Below are 25521 nucleotides of genomic sequence, written 5' to 3'. Positions count from 1 at the left end.
CAGGGGATGTGAACATTTTTAAACTTTTGGATTCATATTGTCAGAAAATTTATTATAGTTTATAATCTCAAATGCAATTATATGTGGCTCCTTCATATTTTTAAGAATCTGTATATTATTAAAATATCTGGGGCTGGGATTGTGGCTCAGCGGTAGAGTGCTTGCCTAGCACGAGCGAGACCTGAGTTTGATCCTCAGCACCATATAAAAATAAAGGCATTGTGTTGTGTCCATCTACACCTAAAAATAAATAAATAAATAAATATTTTTAAAAATGTGTGAATATGGGCTGGTGTTGTACCTCAGTGGTAGAGGCACTGGGTTCAATCCTCAGCATCACATAAAAATAAATAAAATAAAGGTATTGTGTCCATCCATAACTAAAAAGTTTTCTTAAATGTCTGAATATTAGTAAAAATTTTTTTCTAATTGCTTTATAATTTTTTTGAGCTTGTTTTGTTGTATATATCTTTAGAAAGTCCTTTTCCAAAGGTCGCATAAATATTCACTTAAATTATCTCTACAGCTGGGATGTAGTTCAGTGATAGAGCACTTACCTAGCATGTGTGAGACACTAATATTGATTTCCAGCACCACACATACACAAAAAAATTGCTACAATCTTTGTTTTTTTTTTTTCTTTTTTTTTGCTAGTGAGTTTTCCTAGGATGATTTATTGAAATATTTTTTATTCATATTTTATATGGAAGTAAAAATTTTATTTATTTTTTAGTTGTTGTTGGACACAATACCTTTATTTTATTTATTTACTTTTATGTGGTGCTGAGAAGCAAACCTAGGTCCTTGCATGTGCGAGGCAAGCACTCCACCGCTAAGCCATAACCCCAGCCCCCAAATTTTTTATATAAAATAAAAATTAGAAAAAAAGATTGCTTTCTATATAGTGGGTTATAATATTTTCTTACACTACTTCTTCATCCACCACCTTTTTCCTGCTTGCTGTTCCAGTAATGATAAGCATCCAGATATCTTTGATTCTGGCTATACTTTGGGAAAAGATCTAAAACAAAACTAGTCTAGGCCTTCTCTTTTTTGTTCTGTCTAACATGTGTGTTTTGTTTTTTGTGTGTGTTTAGTATTGAGGTTTGAATCCAGGAGTTCTCTACCACTGAACTACACCCATGGCCTTTTTTTAATTTTTTGAGACAGGGTCTCACTAAATTGCCAAGGCTGGTCTCGAACTTGAAATCCCCTTGTCTCAGCCTTCCAAGTTGCTGGGTTACAGACAAGTTACTGGTATTGTAAACATTTGCCACTGCCCCAGGCTTTTATTTTAGAACTAATTCAAAGACTGGGGATGGAGCTCAGTGGTAGAGCAAGTGTCCAGCATGTGCCAGGCCCTGGGTTTGATCCCCAGTACCACATAAAGCCCACAAAACTAAGAAAATACTATACCTGCATTAATAGTTGGTGGTACATAACTAACTATTCTTTCAGTAATTCTCTGTATTTCCAGTGCTGGTGATTGAACCCAGTGCCTCATGCATGCTAAGTGCTCTATAGCTGAGCTAAACTCCATTCTTAATTTGGTATGAAGTGCTCAATAGCTGAACTAAACACCATTTCTAATTTGGTACTCTTAATTATTAAGGCTTACACAAGAGAGTGAGTAGGGAGGATAAAGGTAAATTTTTAAAAACTCATTTTGCAATAAATGATTAGTTCAGATTTAGATTAAAAAAACCTTTAGGCTGGGTATGGTGGTGCACACCTGTAATCCTAGCAACTCCAGAGGCTGAGGTAGGAGGATCACAAGTTCAAAACCAGCCTCAGCAACTTAGTGAGGTCATATCTCAAAATTAAAAAAAAGGGCTGGATGTGGGCTGGGGTTGTGGCTGAGTGGTAGAGTGCTTGCCTAACGTGTGTGGCCCTGGGTTCAATTCTCAGTATCACATATAAATAAATGAATAAAATAAAGGTTCATCAACAAAAGATATTTTTTTAAAAAAGGGTTGGGATGTGGCTTAGTGGTTAAGCACCCCTGAGTTCAATTCCTGGTATCCCCCACCCCTTCAAAAGAACAAAATTGACTTTAGAAGTGTCAATTTTAGGGTCTGTTTATATACTTTATAATTTCTTCATTGATATTGGGATTTAGTTCATTCTGTACTGTATTAACTATTAACTCTAACCAGCAAATTTGGTAATTACAGAATTAGAATACCTTTTATTATATATAGCAGTTCCCCCTATCCTGTAGATAACGAAGTCCTGAAAATATTAGGTGGAAAATTCCATAAGTAAATGATAAGTTATATATTGTGTTTCATACTGAGAATGATGATGAAATCTCATCCTTTTCTGCTCTGTCCCACCCAGGAAGTGAATCATTTCTTTGTCCTAATGCATTCGTCCATACTGTATATGCTGCCTGTCAGTCACTTGGTTATCATCTAGGGTGTCAGATGGTCTCTCAGAATGTGTTCAAGAAACTTTTATTTAATAACACCCCCAAAGTGCAAGAGTCTGGTGGTGGCCATTTGAAAGTGCCAAAGAGAAGCCATAGTGTTACCTTAAAATGAAAAAATGTAATTTCTCCACTTAATAAGGAAAGGGAAAAAAAAAGGTATATGCAGAGGTTGCTAGGATCTATGGTAAGAAGGAGTTTTCTATCTATGAAATTGTGAAGGACAAAGAACTGTGTGTTAGTTTACTTTGACATCTCAAAGTGCAAAAAAATATTATGGTACAATAGCTCATAAAAGAAAACATTAATGTATTTTGAGGGAAAAACTACATTTTTATAACTTTTATTAATAGTATATTGATTTTCGTTTTAATTTTTTGGTACCAGGGATTGAACCCAGGGGTGCTTAACCAAAGCTAAGCCACCTCCCCATCCCTTTTTTATTTTTTGAGACAGGGTCTCACAGAGTTGCTTAAGGCCTTGCTAAATTGCTGAGGCTGACCTGGAATTTACAATATACCTGCCTCAGCCTCACGAGTTGCTGGGATTACAGGCATGCACCACTGTGCTCAGCTATTGTACATTGTTATTATATCTTGTTGTGCTATTATTAGTTATTAGTGTTGTGCCTAATTTTTAAATTAAACTTTATCAGAAATATGTACATATAGGAAAAAACATAGTGTATATAGGGTTTGATACCATCCTCAGTTTCAGGTATGCAGATAAGGAGTACTACTCTATTAACTATTAACTCTAACCAGCAAATTTGGTAATGATTAAAGGGTCAGATGGAGGGTCCAGATAATTTAGCATATTCATTTCAAGAGAAAATAGATGTATAATTATTTGTCCTTAAAGCCAATGGGTTTAGAAGAGGGGTTACTCTTAAAAAGTTAAGGACTAGGGCTGGAGTTGTAGCTCAGTGTTAGAGCACTAGCCTAGCATGTGTGAGGCACTAGGTTTGATGCTCAACACCACCATAAAATAAATAAAACAGAGGTACTGTGTGCATCTACAAATGATATATATATGTATATATATATATATATATATATATATATATATATATACACACACACATACATGTATGTATATAAAAGTTAAGGACTAGTTAAAGTTAAAAGTTTGGTACTGGGGATTTAACCCAGGGGCTATTTAGCAGTGAACTAAATCACTAGGATTACAGGCCTGTGTCCCCACGCCTAAAAAATAAAAACTTAAAACTCTTTGAATAATTGAAATATTCATATGGTATAAATTCAGAATAAACAAATGCCCCCTCCTTTTTTTTTCCTTAAGAGCTGAGATCTTGTTATGTTTCTAGGATTCCTTAATCCCAAATTCCTGGACTGAAGAGATCCTTTTTCCTCCTCCTTGTAGCTGAGACTGCAGGCATGGGATATTCCTGGCTACAGAAGATACAGAAATGTATACACAGTAAAGTCTTCTATTTCTGCTCCTAGGCACATAGGCCATAGTCAGCTAGTTACATAATTATTTTAAAGTATTAAATTTTTAAGGTTTAGAATTTAGAACTATCTATAAATGAACACCACTATTTTACTATTGTGTGGGAATTTCCACATCAGCATTTGATTTTTGTTTTGGGTAATAGTTTTTGTTTACATGTGGGTAAATTGTATTTATATATAAACATTTGTACCCATATATAAATGTATAATTTGATTCAAAATGTAAAATGTATAGAAAATTAGGAAACCAAGAAAAAAGTCGTTATCTGATCACCACAATAGTAACTAGTATAATCATTTTTTATATTATTTTTTAGTTGGACACAATATCTTTATTTAATTAATTTATTTATTATGTGGTGCTGAGTATCAAACCCAGGGCCTCACACATGCTAGGTGAGCACTCTACCACTGAGCCACAACCCTAGCCCTAGTGTAATCATTTTAAGGTAGAATAATCTTTTCCAAGTTTAAATTCTGGGTACATAGTAATTCTAAATACTTTTTTAACCACAAGAATTTCACATGGAGCGTGATGGATTTCTAACATCCTTTTTATGAGGGAAAGGAAATTAGTAAATGTTTTTCTTGTAAGAAGGAGCAGAGAACTACCCTCTATTGAAGAGGAAAAGGGAATTAGTGATTAGAGAGGGGTTAAATAAGGATACATATTTTTATAGTACAGCTTAAGAAAAAATTAAGGCAAAAACCCAACTTGCAGTAATTGTGGATCCTTAGAACTGTTTTTTAAAAACTTTTATTTATTATTTACTTGATGCTAGGGATTGAACACAAGGCCTTGTGTATGCTGAGCAATCACTCTACCACTGAACTACACCTCCAGCTCTTTTTCTTAAAGTAAGGGATTAATTGGAAATGTAGAGAGGATAAGCTGATAGTCAGATTACACCATTTGTTATATTTTACTATTCCATGTTTTGATGGTCAGTATCATGGAGGATTTATTTAAAAAGGAAAAGAAAGAAAAAACTTTCCAAGTCTTAAGTTCAGTCTATATCTACTACCACAATGGAGTCTGAGCAACAGAAGTCAAAGACTCAAAATCATAAAATATAAAGGTAGTGAGTGTTTGGATAAAAAAATAAAAATGACTGCTGCACAGGATTCTGCCTCAAATCAAAATTTATTAGCCTCTAGATGGGCGTGGGGACACAGGCCTGTAATCCTAGTGATTTAGTTCACTGCTAAATAGCCCCTGGGTTAAATCCCCAGTACCAAAAAAAGAAAAAAAAAAAAAAAAGTAGACTTTTGGTACAACTACAGGATGGGTGGTTCCAAGAAGATTCTGGAAATCAGTGGATAATGTTGAATAACAATTGCCTGTTATTACTAATTCAAGATAAATAAAATGTCAGTAATCTTTCTTTATATCACTTTAAAAGGGTTTTCCTAATATCATCTGGAACTAATGTTCTAACCCAAAGTTCCCATAAATTTTCCAGTTGCTCAACCCAGAGTTTCCTACTATGTTTTTTTTTTTTTTAAAACTCAGGGGTGCTTAACTACTGAGCCACATCCCCAGCCCTTTTTTATGTTTTATTTAGAGACAGGGTCTCACTGAGTTGCTTAGTGCCTCGCTATGTTGCTGAGGCTGGCTTTGAACTTGTGATCTGCCTGCCTCAGCCTCCTGAGACACTGGGATTACAGGTGTGTACTACTATATCCAGTTCTATTATGTTGTTTTTTATGAGCCCTCTTTTTTAAAGTACTGTCTTTATAGGTGCCATTTTATATTCTGCTTAATTATGTTTGTTCACTAAATACATAAACCTTTTTCTTTTACTACAATTTTTTTTTCTCACTCTGAAACCGGTATACTTTAATCAAACAAACAAAAATACAGGTTTTTTTTTCTTGTGACAAGGTCTCTCTATGTATGTTACCAAGGCTTTTTTTGAACTTCTGCACTCAAATGATCCTCTTATTTCAGCCTCTGGAGTAGCTGGGACTTCGGGCACATGCTATCAAGCCTGCATCACACAGAATGTATTACAAAGTCAGTGGTTCAGTTTTCATAGTTGGTCCACATATTTTTTTTATAATACTACCACTTGAATCCAAGGTCTCACACATGCTGAGCAAGCACTCTACTGTTAAATTACATCTCCAGCTCTAATTTTATTTTGAGACAAGGTCTCAATAAATTGCCAAGATTGGCCTTGAAATTATTGTCCTCCTGTTTCAGCCTCCTGAGTGGCTGAATTACAGGTGCATGCCACCTCTCCTAGCTCTTGTTTTATTTTTAAAATGAGTATGCTATATTATGCAGGCTAACTTAGAACTTGTGGGTTCAAGTAATTGTCTTGTCTCAGACTCCCAAGTAGTGTATACCACAATGCCTGACTGATCTGAATATTTTTAGTTCTTGATACCTATTGCCAAATTGCATCCCAGAGGGTTGAGAGTTGTAACAGTTCATTATAGGATTAATAATATATGACTAAACTTCTATTGAATTTTTTGTTTTTAGGTTAAAATTTATATTAATTGCATTTAATTAATGATGCAACTAAGGTACTTTTTCACACTGTTGGGAGAATTAAACCCAGAACCTTTTATACATGCACTCTTTCACCGAGCTACATCCCCAGCCCATTTATCTAATTTTTTCCCCCTCATTTCTCTAATTTTTAAATTAGCTGTATTGACTCATTTGGGAATTATCTTTTCCCTTAGGCTTTACCTATTTAAAAAAAAATTTAGTGGAACTGGGCATGGTGGTACATGCTTGTAATCCCAGAGGTTTTGGAGTGAGGCAGGAGAATCAAAAGTTGGAAGCCAGTTTGGGCAACTAAGTGAGACTCTATGTCTAAAAATAAAAAGCTCTGGTGGTCAACATCCACTGATAGACCTTGAACAATTTGCTGTGTTCTTTTGGTTTGCACTAGGATGCAAAAGAAAATAATCCCTGTGCTTTCTGTCTTTGTAACATTCCAGATTGAATTGGGGAACACATCTATAGAAAAAGAAAGAAAGAAAAAAAGTCTGGTGGCGGCTCAGGGGTAAAGTGCCCCTGGGTTTAATCCCCAGTACTGGGAAGAGGGATAAGTAGAGACACTACCGGCTGTTTTAACTGTTCTCTTCACATTTAAGAGATTTATTTACCCTTCTGCTCATTAGCCCTTGATTTTTAGTCATCTTCAGGGTTTTGTTTTATGTAAATCTCATGACCAAGACTTTGTTAATCCTGTTGTATTCTTTAGAAATTTTGTTTTGCCTGTTAAATTTATTAAATATGGAAAAGTTGCTAGCCATTAGTAAAAGAAGAAGAAATAAGGCCATTTTAGGTAAAAATCAGATAATGGTAGTTCCATCCAAATTAATATGAGAACTATTTTGAGTTAATTTAGTTTGTGGTTGTATTATATGCTTTAAAAATTCATGACTGATTCTCTCAAGCATTTTATTTTAAAAACATTTTTGAAATATTTACAATTTTGCATTGCTGTGTTACAAAAATAGCGAACCCTTTTGAAAATTATTTTTATGATCTTGAAGATTACATTTTATGTTTTGAGCATATTTGTTACCCCTAGGAATTAGTAAAATTTAGCCCAGGGCACTTAACCACTGAGCCACATCCCCAGCCCCTTTTTATTTTTAATTTTGAGACAGAGTCTCATTAAGTTGCTTAGGGCCTTGCTAAATTACTGAGGTTGGCTTTATCCTGCCTCAGCCTCCCTAGCCGCTGGGATTACAGGTGTGCACCACTGTGTCCAGCTCTATTATTGGCTTTTTATTATTTTTTTAAAGATATTTATTTTTTAGTTGTAGGTGGATACAAAATCATTAATTAATTAATTAATTTTTATGTCGTGCTGAGGATTGAACCCAGGGCCTCTCCTGTGCTAGGTGAGCGCTCTACCGCTGAGCCACAACTCGAGCCCCTATTATTGGCTTTTAATCTACTATTATTACAATAAGATTGAGAACTTTTTGTAGATTATTTGCTTTTCTTTCATCTAGATATCTTCAAAGTGAAATTAAAATTCTGTTTTCACATATTTTTCTACTAAAATAACTATCATTTCAGACTGTTAACGAGTTAATGAAACTATAAATCATAGAAAAATAGTTCAAATCCAAGACAGAAACTGAAAATAACATAATAACATGAAATTGGGTTGAGGAGGTAATTAAATGGTAGAACACTTGCCTAGCATGGGCAAAGGGCTCTGGGTTTAATCCCTAGCACTGAAAGCAATGTTTTTGAAGAAATATTTGGGAAGGGTTTACTTATTTATTTTGCAGTACTGGGGATCAAATCCAGGGCCAATGCATGCTAGACAAGAACTCTACCACTGAGCTACATCCCAGTCCTTTTTATTTAAATACATGGGCTTGATAAATTTGTGATACTCCTGCCTTAGCCTCCCAAGTAGCTGGATTACAGGCATGTGACACCTTACCTGGTTTATTTTAATTTGCTTTATTATTTTAATAAATATGCCAGTATCTTCCAGAGTTATGTTAACGGAATTAAAGAGTGATAATAAACCTTGGGTTTTCATTATCTGGGGGAAGGGTTTCTTTTGACAATTTCCTTCAGCTTTTTTCCTTTTTCAGAGATGATTTTTTGTGGCTATGAGGGGCTGAGGCTCTTTATTTGATATTTAATAGACTTGGAAGACATTTTTCATTATATATTTAGGGAGGAAAGTGTTTATATGATGGTAAGCGAGTGTGAGTTCACATTAGTTGTATTGATGAAAAAATACCTGGTTACCTGGTTGATATGTATCCTTGTGTGTGTGTGTGTGTGTGTGTGTGTGTGTGTGTGTGTGTGTAGAAGACTGAACCCAGGGCCCTGGGCATGCTAGGCAAGCATTCTATACTGACTTACATTCCCAGTTCTTTTTTAACTTTTATTTTTTGAGACAGGGTCTTGTTAAGCCATACAGGCTGGCCTCAAATTTTTTGATCCTTTTGCTTTTGCGGTCTAGAAGAACTGGGATTACAGACATGAGCCTCCACACCCATATGGGATATATCCTTTTAAGGAGCTTTTACATTGTAATTTTTTTAAAAATTGAAGATATTGCCAGGCTTGGTAGCTCCTGCTTGTATTCCTAGTGACGTGGGAGTCTTAGATAGGAGAATCAACAAGTTTGGAGCCAGCCACAGCAGCTTAGAAAGGCCCTAAAACTTAGACCCAGTCTCAAAAAATAAAAAGGATTGGGTATGTGGCTCAGTGGTTAAGTGCTTCTGGATTCAATTCCTGGTTTAAAAAAAAAAGCCAGTAATATAAAGTACTCCCAAAATCAGTAAGAGAAAAAAGAATTTGAACAGGAAGATATATAAATCCTGGTAAATTTGAAAAACTGCTCACTCAGTTTTGTTAAAATTGGGAAATAAAAACAGGGATACTCTTTGAGCCTGACATACTGACAGAGTTTTAAAAATTGATTATATCTACATACTACTATATAATTAGTAATCTGTAGTTGTACTCTATAATTTGTAATATATACTATGTACTGTTGGTAGAATTGTTTTAACTAGGGATGGATTATGTGTAGTTTATTCGTACAGTGCTTGTCTAGCGTCATATACAAGGCTCTGGGTTCCTTCCCCAGTACCACAAAAATAAAATGGTAAAGCCTTTTTATGCATTCCTTTAAATCTGGAGATTTCTTTTTCAGTCTTACAAAATATAGGTACAAAGATGGTTGTTGCAATATTTTTTAAAAATTGAAAATGCCATACTTAGTCTCCAATGAAGGAGTGCTTAAGTTATTTTATTTATTCATGTTTTAGAGTATTATATAGCCATTATAAAGTGAGATAGAGCCTTGTTTTTTTGTGTATATGTACCAGGAATTTTACCTGAGCCACATCCCCATTAAAAAAATAAATAGATAGATAGATAGATAGATAGATAGATATAAATAAATAAATGAATAAATGTATAAATAAATTAAATTTTTTTGGTGGGGAGGCGGATACCAGGGATTGAACTCAGGGGCATTTGACCACTGAGCTACATCCCTAGTCCTATTTTGTATTTTATTAGAGATAGGGTCTCACTGAGTTGTTTAGTGTCTCGCTAAATTCTGAGGCTGGTTTTGAGCTAGTGATCCTCCTGCCTCCACCTCCTACCTCCACCTCCCCAGCCGCTGGGATTACAGCATGCACCACCACGCCTGGCCTAAATATATATATATTATTTTTTAAAAAATATATTTTTAGTTGTAGATGAACACAATGCCTTTATTTTTTATTTTTATTTTTATGTGGTTATGAGGAACCCCGTGTCTCTATATGCAAGGCAAGTGCTCTGCCACTGAGCCACAATTCCAGCCTTAATATATATAATTTTTTAGTTGTCGATGGAACTTTATTTATTTACATGCAGTGCTGAGAATTGAACCCAGTGCCTCACACATGCTAGACAAGCGCTCTACCATTGAGCTATAACCCCAGCTCCCATATCCCCATTTTTTGAGATAGGATCTTGCTGAGTTGCTTAGGGCCTCAGAAATGTGGCCGGCTTTGAATTGTGATACTCCTGCCTTCAGACTCTGGCCTTATTAAGAACTATGCCACCATACCCAGCTGAGTTTTATATATTGAAATGAAAGTTCTCCAAGACTTAAGTTACAGAAAAGCAAGATGCAGAACATATAAAACACATACCAAACACCTCATAAAACTACACACACACACACACACCCACCCCTGTGTGTGTGTGTGTGTGTGTGTATAAATGTGTGTTAAAAGACCTGAAAGTAGGGGCTGGGGCTGTAGCTCAGTGGTAAAGCGCTTGCCCACATGTGTGAGGCAGTGGGTTCTATCCTCAGCACCACATAAAAATAAAGATACTATGTGTTCATCTACAAATAAATAAATATTTTTAAAAAGACCTGAAGGTATTCATTTGAGACTGTTAAGTGATGACCTTTGGGGGAAAGGAAGAATTATGGAGAGAATAGGAAGTTTGATATTTTCCATTGTACTTTATGTACTCTGGTGACCCACTGAAATTGATCTGATAAAAATATAAAGGACTATCTTTGCTGTTGTTACTATTTCTTACTAAGAATTTTGGCCTTATTAAGATCCAGTCCTGTCCTACCCCCACCCCGCCCACTGGGGATGTCACCCAGGGGTGCTCTACCACTAAGCTACATTCCCAGCCCTTTTTATTTTTTGAGACAGATCTTGCTAAGCTGTCCATGTTGGTCTAGGATCTGCAGTCCTCCTTCCTTAACCTCTCTAGCAGCTGGGATTACAGGTGTGCATCACAATACCTGGTACCTTCTTATGAACTGCTTTTAAGGAATCAAGTCCTCATTCTAAGCCTAATTCTACAACAATAATTTTTTTAAAAGCACTTTTTTTTTTTTTGTACTGGGGGTTGAACTCAGGGGCATTCAACCTACATCCCCATCCCTATTTTGTATTTTATTTAGAGATAGGGTCTCACTAAATTGCTTAGCGCCTCACTTTTGCTGAGGCTGGCTTTGATCTCATGATCCTCCTGCCTCAGCCTCCCAAGCAACTGGGATTACAGGCTTACTCCACCATGCCAGGCGAAAAGCACTTTGTAGTAGAAGAACGATATCTCCTTTTTAACCAGAATTGTAAGCAGGAAATTAAATTTGATTCTCCAAAGCTGAAATTACATAAATCAAACACCCTATCATGAGGTAAAGTGTTTTAAGGTTCTAATAGCCAATGATAAATTGGTTAATAGCTTTGGAAAATTCCCTCACCACATATAGAAACAGGTGACTCAACTAATTTATTACTTCCAAACTCTACGAGGAAAGGTTATATTACTTGTAATAGAGATAGAAAATGACCCAGATCAGCAAATAAGGGGAATTGTTTTTGCTTTCTCAACATACAGAGCACATTATTTCACTTCGTTTCTGTGCTGTGAATTGTTTAAGAGTGGATGGGTTTGAGAGCTTTAAATATGTGTACTTATTTTACTTAATACTACATTAAAAATGACCTATGAGCTGTGTTGGTTAGTATACCTAGAGTCACATTGCTATCATAAATATTTGTTATATTAGGAAGATGCTGATACATTGGTGTCAAATATCAATCAAATGAATATGAAAATATAAAGGAGTAGTGTAGGAACTCCTTAGTACTTATCACATAACTGCATTGTCAACTCATGTCTAGTTTATTTTCATCTAAGCCAATATATAATTCCCTTATTCCCCCTGGATGATGATGATGGTTTTTCTGAAGTACTGGGGATTACAACCAGGGCCTCTTGAATGCTAGCAAGTGCTCTACTTTTTGAGCTACATCCTCAACAATCCTCCCCCAATTATTTAAAATTTTGAAAATTTTAAGTGCATATCCATGGTTTTATGACTATTTGTAACAATATATTAACACATTTTAAAAAATTTTTGTTGTTATTATTGATGGATCTTTATTTTTTATATGTGGTGCTGAGGATCGAACCCAGTGCCTCACACATGCTATGCAAGTGCTCTACCACTGAGCCACAACCCCAGCCCATATTACACATTTTTAAGAAACAAATAGTAGCTGAGTGTGGTTGTGTACACCTCTAACCCCAACCACTCTGGTGAGTCTGAGTCAGGAGGATTACAATTTTCAGCAACACAGTGAGGCTTGTAGCAACTTAGACCCTGTCTTTAAAAAACAAAAAAAGGACTAGTGATGGGGATATACTCAATATTAAAGCACCCCTGAGTTAAATTCGTGCCAAAAAAAGTAGTAAAGGTAGTTATCCTTAATGAACATGCCTTGTGTGTGTGTGTGTGGGGATGGGGGATTGAACTCAGGGGCACTCCCACCACTGAACCAGCCCTTTTTTGTAATTTATTTAGAAACTGTCACTGAGTTCCTTAGGGCCCCACTAAGTTGCTGAGACTGGCTTTGAACTTGCAATCCTCCTGCTTCAGCTTTCTGAGCCTCTGTGATTACAGGCTTGCGCCACTGCACCTAGCCAGGATCATGCCTTTTTGATATTAGCGTTGTTTTCTAAAATTAGGGGTATAGAGGAGGCTAACAACTCTATGAATCAGGAAGGGTAAAATCATTATTTCAAATTTCTTTCTATTGAAGACCTCTTTGAGGCAGATTTACCAAGTTCTGATTCAGTAACCCTGTTCTCTCTCAGGATAGAGCAGCTTCTTGTCCTATCTGGAGACCAAGGGATTTAAATATGGGGTGGGTGGGACTGCTTTTTTTTTTTTTTTCTTTTTTCTTTTTGCTCTAGTGCTTTAGCTGTAGATATATATTGAGATTGTTCTTGGGTCTCACCAGCTGTGTCCATTGTGTTAAAAAAAAAAAAAAAAAGGTTGTAGGGAATAGACAGCCTGCTCCAAGTTCTCTGGAGCATTTTTTCATTTCTCTGAGTAGATAAAAGGTGATCTTAAAATGGAAACTGTTAACTGGAAACTAAGTAGTAATTAAAACAGTTTGAGTTTACGTGAAGGAAGTTCTTCAGAAGCTCAGCACTAAATCTCAGGAATGTCATATTTATAAATGTACTTTTTCATTTACTTGTGATTAGTCAAGACTGGAATATAATTAAAAATTCTAGTTTGTTTACATTGTTCCTGGCATTTATAGATATATAGAGAATAAACATTGTCAATAATTCAGTTAATATTTATTCAGGAATACAGTGGCTGAAACAGTAAATGAGGTGTTTGGAGATGGTAACAACTAAGGTTCCTGTCCTGAAGAATCTTCCCCCCCCCCCAGGGGAGAGGAATAAAACCTAATTTTGTTAATCAAACAGATTAGAAATAAGCAGAGAATTGAAAATAACTGTGTTTTACCATTTTAATGTATGGTACAGTGATAAAACCAAACTTTTTTTTTTTTTTTTTTTTTTTTTGCTACTAGGGATTAAACCCAGGGGCACTTAACCATATCCCCAGCTCTTTCTTAAAATTTTATTTTGAGATGGGGGTCTCACTAAGTTGCTTAGAGCCTTGCTAAATTGCTGGGGCTAGCTTTTTTTTTTTTCTATTTTTTATTTGTTTTAATTAGATACACATGACAGTACAATGATCTTGACATGTCATACATTTGAATCAGATGGGGTATAATTTCTCATTTTTCTGAGTGTACAGGTTGCAGAATCACATTGGTCATGCAGTCACATATATACATATGGGAGTAGCTTTGAACTTGAGATATTCTGCCTCAGCCTCCTAAGCTGCTGGATTACAGGAGTGTTACACTGTGCCTGGCTAAACATTTCTTTCTTTTAAATATTTATTTATTTATGTATCTTTAGTTTTAGGTGGATACATATTAGTTTGATTTTATGTGCTGCAGAGGATATAACCCAGTGCCTCATACATGCTAGGCAAGCACTCCACCACTGAGCCACCACCCCAGCCCCCTAAACATTTTTTTCTTTAGCAAAATCATTCTAGTGCTTTCTTAAAATTTCCATGCTCAGAGGCTTTGGAACTGGGTAGGTATTCAGCATTTTGTAATTGCATTTATTTTTTTTAAATCTTAGTAAAATTTCTTTTAATTTTAACCAATACCATTGGTCTGGGGGTTTACAGATATGGAGGACCAAGGACCAATGTTAGTCTCCGCTTGATTATATCCACGTCAGCAGTCTCTACCCTATTGAGAAATTTCAAGGGTGAATTTTATCTACCCATCAAGGTAGATTATATTTACTTTGAGAGGTTTCTGTGTTGTATGTGCACAGTTCACTAACATGAAAGCTAGTCAGTTTTTTTAACATTTATTTTTTAGTTTTAAGTAGACACAGTATCTTTTATTTTACATTTATGTGGTGCTGAGGATTGAACTCAGTGTCTCAAGCATGCTAGGCCAGCACTCTACCATTGAGTCACAACCCCAGCTCGAAAGCTAATCAATTTTAAAGATATGAGAGGCTGGGCATGGTGGTGTGTATCTGTAATCTCAGAGACTCAGGAGGCTGAGGCAGGAGGATTGCAAGTTCAAAGCCAGCCTCAGTAACTTACTGAGACCTCAGCAATTTAGCAGGACCCTGTCTCAAAATAAGAGGGGCTGGGATTGTAGCTCAGAGCCCATGGATTCAATCTCTGGTACCAAAAAAAAAAGAAAAGGGACAGAATAGTCTTGGACAAAAACATGAATTAATCACATTTGTATATTGTATTTCCTAGCTTCTGGAAGACAGGGCTCTCCAGTTTAGGCTCTACCTCCCTTCTATTTAGCTCTGACAAACAGGTTTTAGGTGGGAGGTAGATTTGCCCTGATGGTTCTGCAACTTAGATATTTCCCCAAATCACCACATATAAATCTAATTCTTTCCAACACCTGTATAGGATTTCATATACTATCATTTATTTCATCAGAACAACCCTGATAGACACTTTGCATAACCTTTGTATTCTCTTATGATATTCTAGTGAACATTCTTATAAAAATTTTTGCATTTTGGGGAACTAGAGGTGTAGCTCAGTGGTAGAGCACAAAGCTCTGGGTTCAATCCCCAGCAATCACTCACCCTACCCCTGCCATCAAATTTGATATGTATTTTGATATGAATATCCAAATTAATTTCACCGTCTTTCTCTTTGTGTGGTAATGGGAGTTGAACCCAGAGCTTTGTGCTTGTTAGGCAAGTTACATCCCTAGACCTTTTTATTCTTATTTTTGAGATAGTCTGGTTAAATTGCCCAGGCTGACCTTGAACTTGTGATTCTCTTGCCTTAGCATCTCAAGTAGACGGAATTATAAACACGTGTCACCAATCTTCTGATAGGTAAAAATGGCACTGTTTTGATTTACATTTCTTTCATTTTGTGTTTGCTTATTGGCTGTATTTTTCTGTGAACATGGTCTTTGCCTATTTTTCCGTTAGGTTGCTATTTTTATACTGATTTTTCAGTATGAAAATATTAGCCCTGATATATAATGCAGATGTTTTTTCTAAGTTTGTCTTTTCATTTTATAGTGTATTTTATTTATTATTTACTGTTTTTGTATATGTGTGTGTATGTATGTACACACACATATGTGTGTATATGTATGTACACACACATATATGTGTGTGTATATGTATGTACACACACACACATTTAAGTTGTTCATAGACCTTTATTTATTTATTTATATGTGGTGCTGAGAATTAAACCCAGTGCCTCACACATACCAGGCAAGTGGGCTACTGCCAAGTCACAGCTTCAGCCCCTTATTTACTGTTTTTGATTGTTAAACTCGATATGTTCCTTTATGGTTTCTTAGCTTTTTGTCCTTCTGTGTGTACCCTAGTCATTTTCTTGCAGTTGTATGTGTGGGTTAGTTTGTGGACATTATACTGATCCTTTTTTATTTAACTATTTCTATGTGTGACTTCATTTTAAAAAGTTAAATCATTCATGGATTCTAAAATTTATTTTAGATTAAAGAATGAGGATAGTGGGAGAGCCAATTATCTGAACACAGTTTATGGAATACTTTGTTTTCTTCCCAGTGATTTTATATGCTGTCATCAAAATCTATATATTTCTACAACATGCACCATTATCAATGTCCTATTGAAAGAGCATTTTAACTAGGTTCCCTTTATCTAGTCAGACTTCTCTCAGTTTTCCATATTGCAGCCAAATGATCTTTTCAAAGTGTGCCAGGATAAAACTATGGGTTTTGCATTGCTCTTTGGGTAAAGACATAATCCCCAACAAGGCCTGAAAGACTCTGTGTGGCCTGGCCTCTTCCTAACTTCTTTGGTCTTATTTCAGACCATTTCCTCTCCCTGTACTTTGCCTAAAAAACTCCTCCAAGCACTAAACTGAATCAATCATTGCACTCATTTCATTTGTTCTCCCATCTCTCAGGAATCTTGTCATCTTTATTGCCTGATGTTCAGAGGTTTTAAAACCACTATTCATTTATTCAGTTTTCAAAAATTGCTTTAAAGAGAAGGTTAAATCTGGTTGCTAGTACTCCATCTCGGCCTCTCTGTTTTTCAGAATCAACCTAGCTATATCCTAACTATCATTATTAATTTCCTTCTGTAAACCTTGGTATCAGCTGGGTGTGGTAGCACATGCCTATAATCCCAGCAGTTATGGAAGCTAAGGCAGGAGAATTATGAGTTCAAAGCCAGCCTCAGCAACTTAGCAAGGCCTCAAGCAACTTAGCAGACTCTGTCCCTAAATAAAATATTTTAAACAGGGGCTGGCAATGTGGCTAAGTGGTTAAGCACCCTTGGGTTCAGTTCCTGGCACCAAAAACAAACAAACTTGGTATTATTAAAGATACCTTAATTTTTTTTCTTTCAGACTACTTTCTTGATGAGGTAAAGGTTGCTTTAAATTTTGATTACTGGAACTAATAAAAGATAAAAAAGTAATTCAGAAGAGGCACTATCATCCTAAGTGGGCCCACTTTAAAAGCATCTGAAGATGTTTGCTTTTTAGGAAATTGGTCTGATGGCAGGTGGAGTAAAATTCACTTGTATAGATTCATAATTCATATGATAAATTCATAATCTTATAGAATTAGCAATAAGTACACAGGTGTAGGTCATTAATAAATATGAACTATATAATTAAATATATTATGAATCTATACAATGAATTTTTTAAGGCTCAAAAGAATGAGTAACTGAATAGTAGTCTTATACTATTTTTTCCTTCCTCCTAGATTTAAACAGTCAAGTAAAATCAAGCTGGGTAATCATGGCAGAAGGTGGATTCGATCCCTGTGAATGTGTTTGCTCTCATGAACATGCGATGAGAAGGCTGATCAATCTGGTGAGATAATCAGGACAGTCCCATTCAGAACAATCTGTATTTCTGTTTGTTTGTGTGTTGTTTTTTTTTTTTTTTTTTTTTTTTTAGTTGATTCCATAGTTTTACTTAATTTATTTATTTTTGTGGTGCTGAGAATTTAACCTAGGGCTTCACACCTACTAGCAAATACTCTACCACTGAGCCACATCCCCAGCCCCTCCTATTCTGTTTTTGTGAGAATATTGGTTATTGGAGGTTTTCATCTGATGAGCACTAAAAAAAGTATTTCATAATTGAAATTCCATAGTGGATTGAATTATAACAATTAAAGCTCTTAATTAGAGCAGTTCTTTCCATTATTACCTTTATTTATATAGGTTTATGATGGTGAAATTAGCTATCATAGGTAAATAAACATGTACAGCCTTTGTTGCTGTATAGCATACAATTATTTTTAGTTTCATAGAACTTCTTTGCCTGCTAAGATGCAGGCAAAAGCCACAGTTCCTGTTTATGGATTTGTATTATGTGTGTGGTGCTAGGGATCAAGCCAGTGCCTTGCCTATGCTCAGCCAGTATCTGCCACTGGGCTATACACCCAGCCCAAAGTATATATTCATTACTATTATAACAGTTGTTTTGTTTTATTTATTTTATTATTATTATTTTTTGATACCAAGGATTGAACCTAGGGGCACTTAACCATTGAGCCACATCCCCAGCCCTTTTTTGAGTTTTATTTAGAGACAGGGTCTCACTGATTTACTAAGTGCCTCTAGCCAGTTGTTGAGTCTGACTTTAAACTCATGATCCTCCTGCCTCAGCCTCCCAAGATGCTGGAATTACAGGTGTGTGCCATTGTGCCCAGCCAGTTGGTTGTTTTTAAAACAGTTTTATATAGGTGTATATTCTCATGGGCCACTTAAAGCAGGTGTAAACATTTGTTCAAATAAATTGTTGATAATAAGTAGATTTTCTATCAATTCAGTGTTTCTTTATATAGTGATTAGAAGTATGCTTTTTGTAGAATTAGCATGTACTATCAGTTTTAATCCTTAAGAGTGTCTGAATAAAGTATATACTTATAAATGAAATTAGATTCTTTTAAAACTTTTTATTCTTTTTATACATGACAGTAGAATGTGTTTTGACATATTATGCATATATGGAGTATAACTTCCCATTCTTGTGGTTGTACAGGTTATGGAATTACACTGGTCGAGTATTCATATATGAACATACTGCTGTTTTTCCTAGTCCCAACCCTCTTTCCCTTTATTCCCCAAAATTAGACTCTTGAAGGTATAGAAATATAATGGGAATATCAATCTCTGATAAATGGATGTGAAAATACATGGGTCCCAGGAGAGATTTTTTTTTTTTTTTCTTATACTGGGTCTGGCTGTGTTGCCCAACTTGGTCTTAAATTTGAACCTCCCATCTCACTCAGTCTTTCCAGTAGCATTATAGGTGCATATCATCATACCTGAACCAGGAAAAAAATATTCTTAAAAGATATTTTCTCCTGTTTGTTTATAAAGTAAAAAACTGAGGTTTGGGTTTTTTTTTTTTTTTTTTTTTTTTTTTTTGCAATGCTGAGAATCAAACCCAGGGCCTATTGCCTAATAAGCAACTGAGCTATACCCCTATCCCCTCAAGTCTAAATTTAATCAAATATAAGGCAAAAATTTTAAAACACTGATAGTAATAACAAAAAACACGCTGGGTGTGGTGGTGCATACCTGTAATCCCAATGATTTGGGAGGCTGAGGCAGGAGGATTGTAAGTTTGAAGACAACCTTGGCAATTTAGTGCATGTGAGGGAGGCACTTTACCAACTGAACTATATCCCAGCCCTAAAAGTTTACATTCTTTAGTCTATGGAAGGTGTTTCATGTATAACGTGGTGATAACAAAAGATTCCAAAGAGAAAGAGAAACTACTTTGATTCAGTAAGAAAACCTGCTGATTGAGTTTGATAAACATTTCTTCAAATTGAATCTTACTTTTAGTTTTTATTTAATGTATATTTAAAAAAAATTTTGTAGTTGTAGATAGACAGAATTCTTTTGTTCTATTTGTTTATTTTTATGTGGTGCTGAGGAACAAACCAGTGCCTCACCCATGCTAGGCAAGTGCTCTGCCGCTGAGCTACAGCCCCAGCCCTTAATGTATATTTTAATGTGACATTTCTCTTTAATTATGGTATGTACATTTTAAGTTTTACATTTACATTTTTTATGCATTTGTTATTTATTTTGGTGTAAGACACTTACTAAAGATAGTCTTATTTTACTAGAGCTTTATAGTTATACATAGTATGTTGGGTTCATCCCAACAAACTCAAACATGCATGGAATTCAGTTCCTGTTCATGATCTCCTGCTGTTCCATCTCTCCTGTTCTCCTTCTCCCATTGTTTGTTTACTAGACTTCCTTTTACTTGTCTATTAATTTGTATGATTGGTTCTTTTTTTTAATATATATTTTTTTAGTTGTAGATGGACACAACACCTTTATTTTATTTACTTATCTTCATGTGGTGCTAAGGATCGAACCCAGAGCCTCACATGTGCTAAGCAAGAGCTCTACCACTGAGCTATAGCTATAGCCCTGAATGGTTCTTTATGATGTCCTTTCCTCCTCCTTTCCTTTATTTTACTCCAGCTTCTCATGCTTCCTTTTTATGATATTGGTGATTAACTCCAGGGTGCTTTACCATTGAACTACACCTCCAGTGCTTTTTTTATTTTTTTATTTTTGAGACAGGGCCTCACTAAGTTGCAAAGGCTGACCTTGAATTTGGGATCCTCCTGCCTCAGTCTCTGGAGTCTCTGGGATTATAGGCGTGTGCCATCACACTTGGCTTAAATGAGGTCTTTAAATTTGTAAATTCAATGATTTGTGTATACTACTGTTGTTTACTTTAGAAGTATTTATGGTAGTGAAAAATTATAAACTAAATGCCTATCAGTAGGGCAGCGGTTAGATCATGGCATATGCATGTGATGGAATCTTAAGTTACTGTTTACCAAAAATGATGATGTCTTTAAAGAATGTTTAATTTCGGAAAATACATATATGAGATGGGGTAGGAATTCTTTTTTGTAGTTTCCTGTGATTATATATAATATATATATATATATATATATATATAAATATATATATATATATATATATATATATATATATATATATCAGGAAAAGGTTATTTAACAAAAACTATCCATTTAACACCATCAGTATTTTTTTTTTATCATACAGTAGGCTTTTCTACATCTCAGATTCCATTATCTTCTACTCTTACTTCAGAGGACCTTTTTTCTTTTCTTTTTTTGGTACCAAGGATTGAACTTGGGGGCACTTGACCACTAAGCCCATCCCCAGCCCTATTTTATAATTTATTTAGAGACAGGTTCTCACTGAGTTGCTTAGTGCCTCGTCCTTGCTGAGGCTGGCTTTGAACTCTTAATCTGCCTGTCTCTGCCTCCCAAACTGCTGGGATTACAGGGATGCACCACCACACACGGCCCTCAGAGGACTTTTTTTCTGAGCACCTATGATCTGATAGATATATGGAATTCTAAGTTAATTCCCCCTCTATTTTAAATGTAAGTTATCTGAGGATAAGTTTGTGTGTGTGTGTGTGTGTGCGCGTGTGTGTGCGCGCGCGTGTTGCTGGGTATTGAATTCAGTGCCATGTATCATGCATATAGTTTTTCTTTATTAATTACAATTACCAAAATGTAATTGTGTTCTCAGGAAACTTATGTTATAATATAATTACAGAACAGCAGTTTGGTCTCATTTTCTAAAAATGGACATTGGTTTATTCTTGTAATAAAGTAATATCTCAGTATTAATTTGGAATTTTTATTTTTTTATCTCATGTAATAAAATCAGATTTTCTTGTAGCCCATTGTTTCATCAGTTTCTAAGGATTTAAAGTGCTAATAACTTGTATAAACCTGGGGAAACTTGAAGATCTTAGTGGTTGTGTGTGGTTGGTTAGTTGCATACTGGACTGTGATTTATATTTGCCTGTTTTGTGGAAATAGATGGGCTTTGCAGTTAGGATTTAACAATTAGTTCTTTTTCATAAATAATAAAATATATACTACTATAAATAATACTAAAGCAAATAGAACTATTCATAAATCTGTTATGAATTCCATTTATTTATTTATTTATTTATTTTGTACTGGTGATTGAACCCAGGGGTGTTTAACCACTGAGCCACATCCCCAGCCCTTTTAAATTTTTGAGACAGAGTCTCACTAAGTTGCTTAGGCTCTCCCTAAGTTGCTGAGGCTGGCTTTGAATTTATTTTATTTATTTATTTTTTAAAAAAATATTTTTTAGTTGTAAGTGGACACAATATCTTTATTTTTATTTATTTATTTTTTTGTGATGCTGAGGATCAAACCCAGGACCTCACACATGCAAGACAAGCACTCTACCCCTGAGCCCCAGCCCAGCCCTGGCTTTGAATTTATAATCATCCTGCCTCCGCTTCCTGAGATGCTGGGATTATAGGTGGCTGCCACCATGCCCAGCAGTTATGTGTTTTTTAATAAAGTTATAATTAGCTATGCACAATGGCACACATCCATAATCCCAGCCACTCAGGAGGCTGAAGTGGAAGGATCCTGTGTTCAAGGACAGCCTGGGCAACATAATAAGATTTCATCTCAGGGAAAAAAAAAAAAAAGCCAGGTGTGGTGGTACATACCTGTAATGCCAGATGTTCAGGAAGCTGAGGCAGGAGGATCACAAGTTCAAAGTCAGCCTCAGCAAGTTAGTGAGACCCTATCTCAAAAAGGGTTGGGTATGTGGCTCAGTGGTTAAGTGCCCCTGGGTTCAATCCTTAGTACCAAAAAAAGAATAAATATGTATTTTTGCTTGCTGTGGCAGTACATATATTAAAACTGGAATGATACAGAGAAGAATGGCTCTTGAGCAAGGATGACACACTGATTTGTGAAACATTCCAAAGGATCTACTCCTGCGCGCGGTTTGCACCTCAATTTAAATATTTAAAAGCTGTATTAATTCACAGTTTAACTTCTTTTCCTGATTTAGTAATGATGACAGTTAAGAAGTTCTGGTTAATTTAAACAGAAAAGACTTTATTAAGATATTGCCACAGGTGCATGGGGCTGGGGTTGTGACTCAGCGGTAGAGTACTCGCTTAATGTGCAAGGCCCTCAGTACCACATAAAAATAGATAAATAAAATAAAGGTATTGTGTCCAACTGTAACCAAAAACTAAAATTGTTTTTTAAAAAAAGATATTGCTACTATTGCTCTGTAGTATAGTTTGAAATCTGGTATCGCTATACCATCTGATTCACACTTCCTGCTTTTGGTATTCTGGATCTTTTATTTTTCCATATGAATTTCATGATTGCTTTATCTATTTCTACAAGAAATGCCATTGGGAGTTTGATTGGCATTGCATTAAACCTATAGATAACTTTTGGTAATATCGCCATTTTGATGATGTTAGTTCTGCCTATCCATGAACAGGGTATATTTTTCCATCTTCTAAGATCTTCTTCTATTTCTCTCTTTAGGGTTCTGTAGTTTTCATTGTATAAATCTTTCACCTCTTTTGTTGGGTTGATTCCCAAGTATTTTATTTTTTTTTTGAGGATATTGTGAATGGGGTGTTTTTCCTTATTTCCATTTCAGAAGTTTTGTCGCTGATATACAGGAATGCCTTTGATTTCTGCGTGTTGATTTTATATCCTGCCACTTTGCTGAATTCATTTATTAGTTCTAGTAGTTTCTTTGTAGACCCTTTTGGGTCTGCTAGGTATAGAATCATGTCATCTGCAAATAGTGATAATTTAAGTTCTTCTTTTCCTATTTTTATGCCTTTAATTTCTTTCGTCTGTCTAATTGCATTGGCCAGTATTTCAAGAACTATATTGAATTGAATAGAAGTGGTGATAGAGGGCATCCCTGTCTTGTTCCAGATTTTAGAGGGAATGCCTTCAATTTTTCTGCATTCAGAATGATGCTAGCCTGAGGCTTAGCATAGATAGCTTTTACAATGTTGAGGTAAGTTCCTGTTATCCCTAGTTTTTCTAGTGTTTTGAACATAAAGGGATGCTGTACTTTGTCGAATGCTTTTTCTGAGTCTATTGCGATGATCATATGGTTCTTATCTTTAAGTCTATTGATGTGCTGAATAACATTTATTGATTTCTGTGTATTGAACCATCCTTGCATCCCAGGGATGAATCCTACTTGATCATGGTGCACAATTACTGGTACCAAAACAGGCGGGTGGTCCAGTGGTACAGAATAGAGGACACAGAGACCAATCCACAAAGTTACAACTATCTTATATTTGATAAAGGGGCTAAAAGCATGCAATGGAGGAAGGATAGCATCTTCAACAAATGGTGCTGGGAAAACTGGAAATCCATATGCAACAAAATGAAACTGAAACCCCTTCTCTCACCATGCACAAAAGTTAACTCAAAATGGATCAAGGAGCTTGACATCAAATCAGAGACTCTGCGTCTGATAGAAGAAAAAGTTGGCTCCGATCTACATATTGTGGGGTCGGGCTCCAAATTCCTTAATAGGACACCCATAGCACAAGAGTTAATAACAAGAATCAACAAATGGGACTTACTTAAACTAAAAAGTTTTTTCTCAGCAAGAGAAACAATAGAGAGGTAAATAGGGAGCCTACATCCTGGGAACAAAATCTTTACTCCTCACACTTCAGATATAGCCCTAATATCCGGAGTATACAAAGAACTCAAAAAATTAAACAGTAAGATAACAAATAACCCAATCAACAAATGGGCCAAGGACCTGAACAGACACTTCTCAGAGGAGGACATATAGTCAGTCAACAAGTACATGAAAAAATGCTCACCATCTCTAGCAGTCAGAGAAATGCAAATCAAAACCACTCTAAGATACCATCTCACTCCAGTAAGATTGGCAGCCACTATGAAGTCAAACAACAAGTGCTGGTGAGGATGTGGGGAAAAGGGTACACTTGTACATTGCTGGTGGGACTGCAAATTGGTGCAGCCAATTTGGAAAGCAGTATGGAGATTTCTTGGAAAGCTGGGAATGGAACCACCATTTGACCCAGCTATTCCCCTTCTCGGTCTATTCCCTAAAGACCTAAAAAGAGCATGCTACAGGGACACTGCTACATCGATGTTCATAGCAGCACAATTCACAATAGCAAGACTGTGGAACCAACCTAGATGCCCTTCAGTAGACGAATGGATAAAAAAAAATGTGGCATTTATACACAATGGAGTATTACTCTGCATTAAAAAATGACAAAATCATAGAATTTGCAGGGAAATGGATGGCATTAGAGCAGATTATGCTAAGTGAAGGTAGCCAATCCCTAAAAAACAAATGCCAAATGTCTTCTTTGATATAAGGAGAGCAACTAAGAACAGAGCAGGGAGGAAGAGCATGAGAAGAAGATCACCATTAACAGGGATGAGAGGGGGGAGGGAAAGGGAGAGAGAAGGGAAATTGCATGGTGAAGGAAGGAGACCCTCATTGTTATACAAAATTACATATAAAAGGAAGTGAGGGAAAAAGGGAAAAAAAAAAAGAGAGAAATGAATTACAGTAGATGGGGTAGAGAGAGAAGATGAGAGGGGAGGGGAGTGTGGATAGTAGAGGATAGGAAAGGCAACAGAATACAACATACATTAGTATGGCAGTATGTAAAAAAGTGGATGTGTAACCTATGTGAATCTGCAATTTGTATACAGGGTAAAAATGGGAGTTCATAATCCGCGTGAATCTAATGAATCAAATATGATATGTCAAGAGCTTTGTAATGTTTTGAACAACTAATAATAAAAAAAATTAAAAAAAAAAAGATATTGCCAGGTGGAGCA

General features: G+C 35.7%; 1 protein-coding gene and 2 non-coding genes across 4 annotated transcripts in view; all 3 read left to right on the top strand.

Annotated features, from left to right (window-relative positions):
* Smim14 (small integral membrane protein 14) overlaps positions 1-25521 on the top strand; it is a 90309-nt gene that overhangs the window by 12163 nt on the left and 52625 nt on the right. For both annotated transcript variants that reach the window (XM_046451363.2, XM_046451449.2), the window contains exon 2: positions 17536-17645. In XM_046451363.2, the coding sequence (XP_046307319.1) occupies positions 17571-17645 (75 nt within the window). In that variant the 5' untranslated portion in view covers positions 17536-17570. The remainder of the gene's footprint in view (positions 1-17535; positions 17646-25521) is intronic.
* Positions 6758-6882, top strand: LOC124110218 (small nucleolar RNA SNORA31). Its single transcript, XR_006857228.1, has one exon. It is a non-coding gene; the product is annotated as a small nucleolar RNA SNORA31 (small nucleolar RNA).
* On the top strand, positions 22516-22623 carry LOC124110086 (U6 spliceosomal RNA). Its single transcript, XR_006857175.1, has one exon. It is a non-coding gene; the product is annotated as a U6 spliceosomal RNA (small nuclear RNA).

This window comes from Marmota monax, unplaced genomic scaffold, assembly GCF_021218885.2.
Source record: "Marmota monax isolate L192 unplaced genomic scaffold, Marmota_monax_Labrador192_F-V1.1 WCK01_AAM20220418_F8-fsc00025, whole genome shotgun sequence".
Classification (NCBI taxonomy): domain Eukaryota; kingdom Metazoa; phylum Chordata; class Mammalia; order Rodentia; family Sciuridae; genus Marmota; species Marmota monax.
This window is presented reverse-complemented; position numbering and strand designations above follow the sequence as displayed.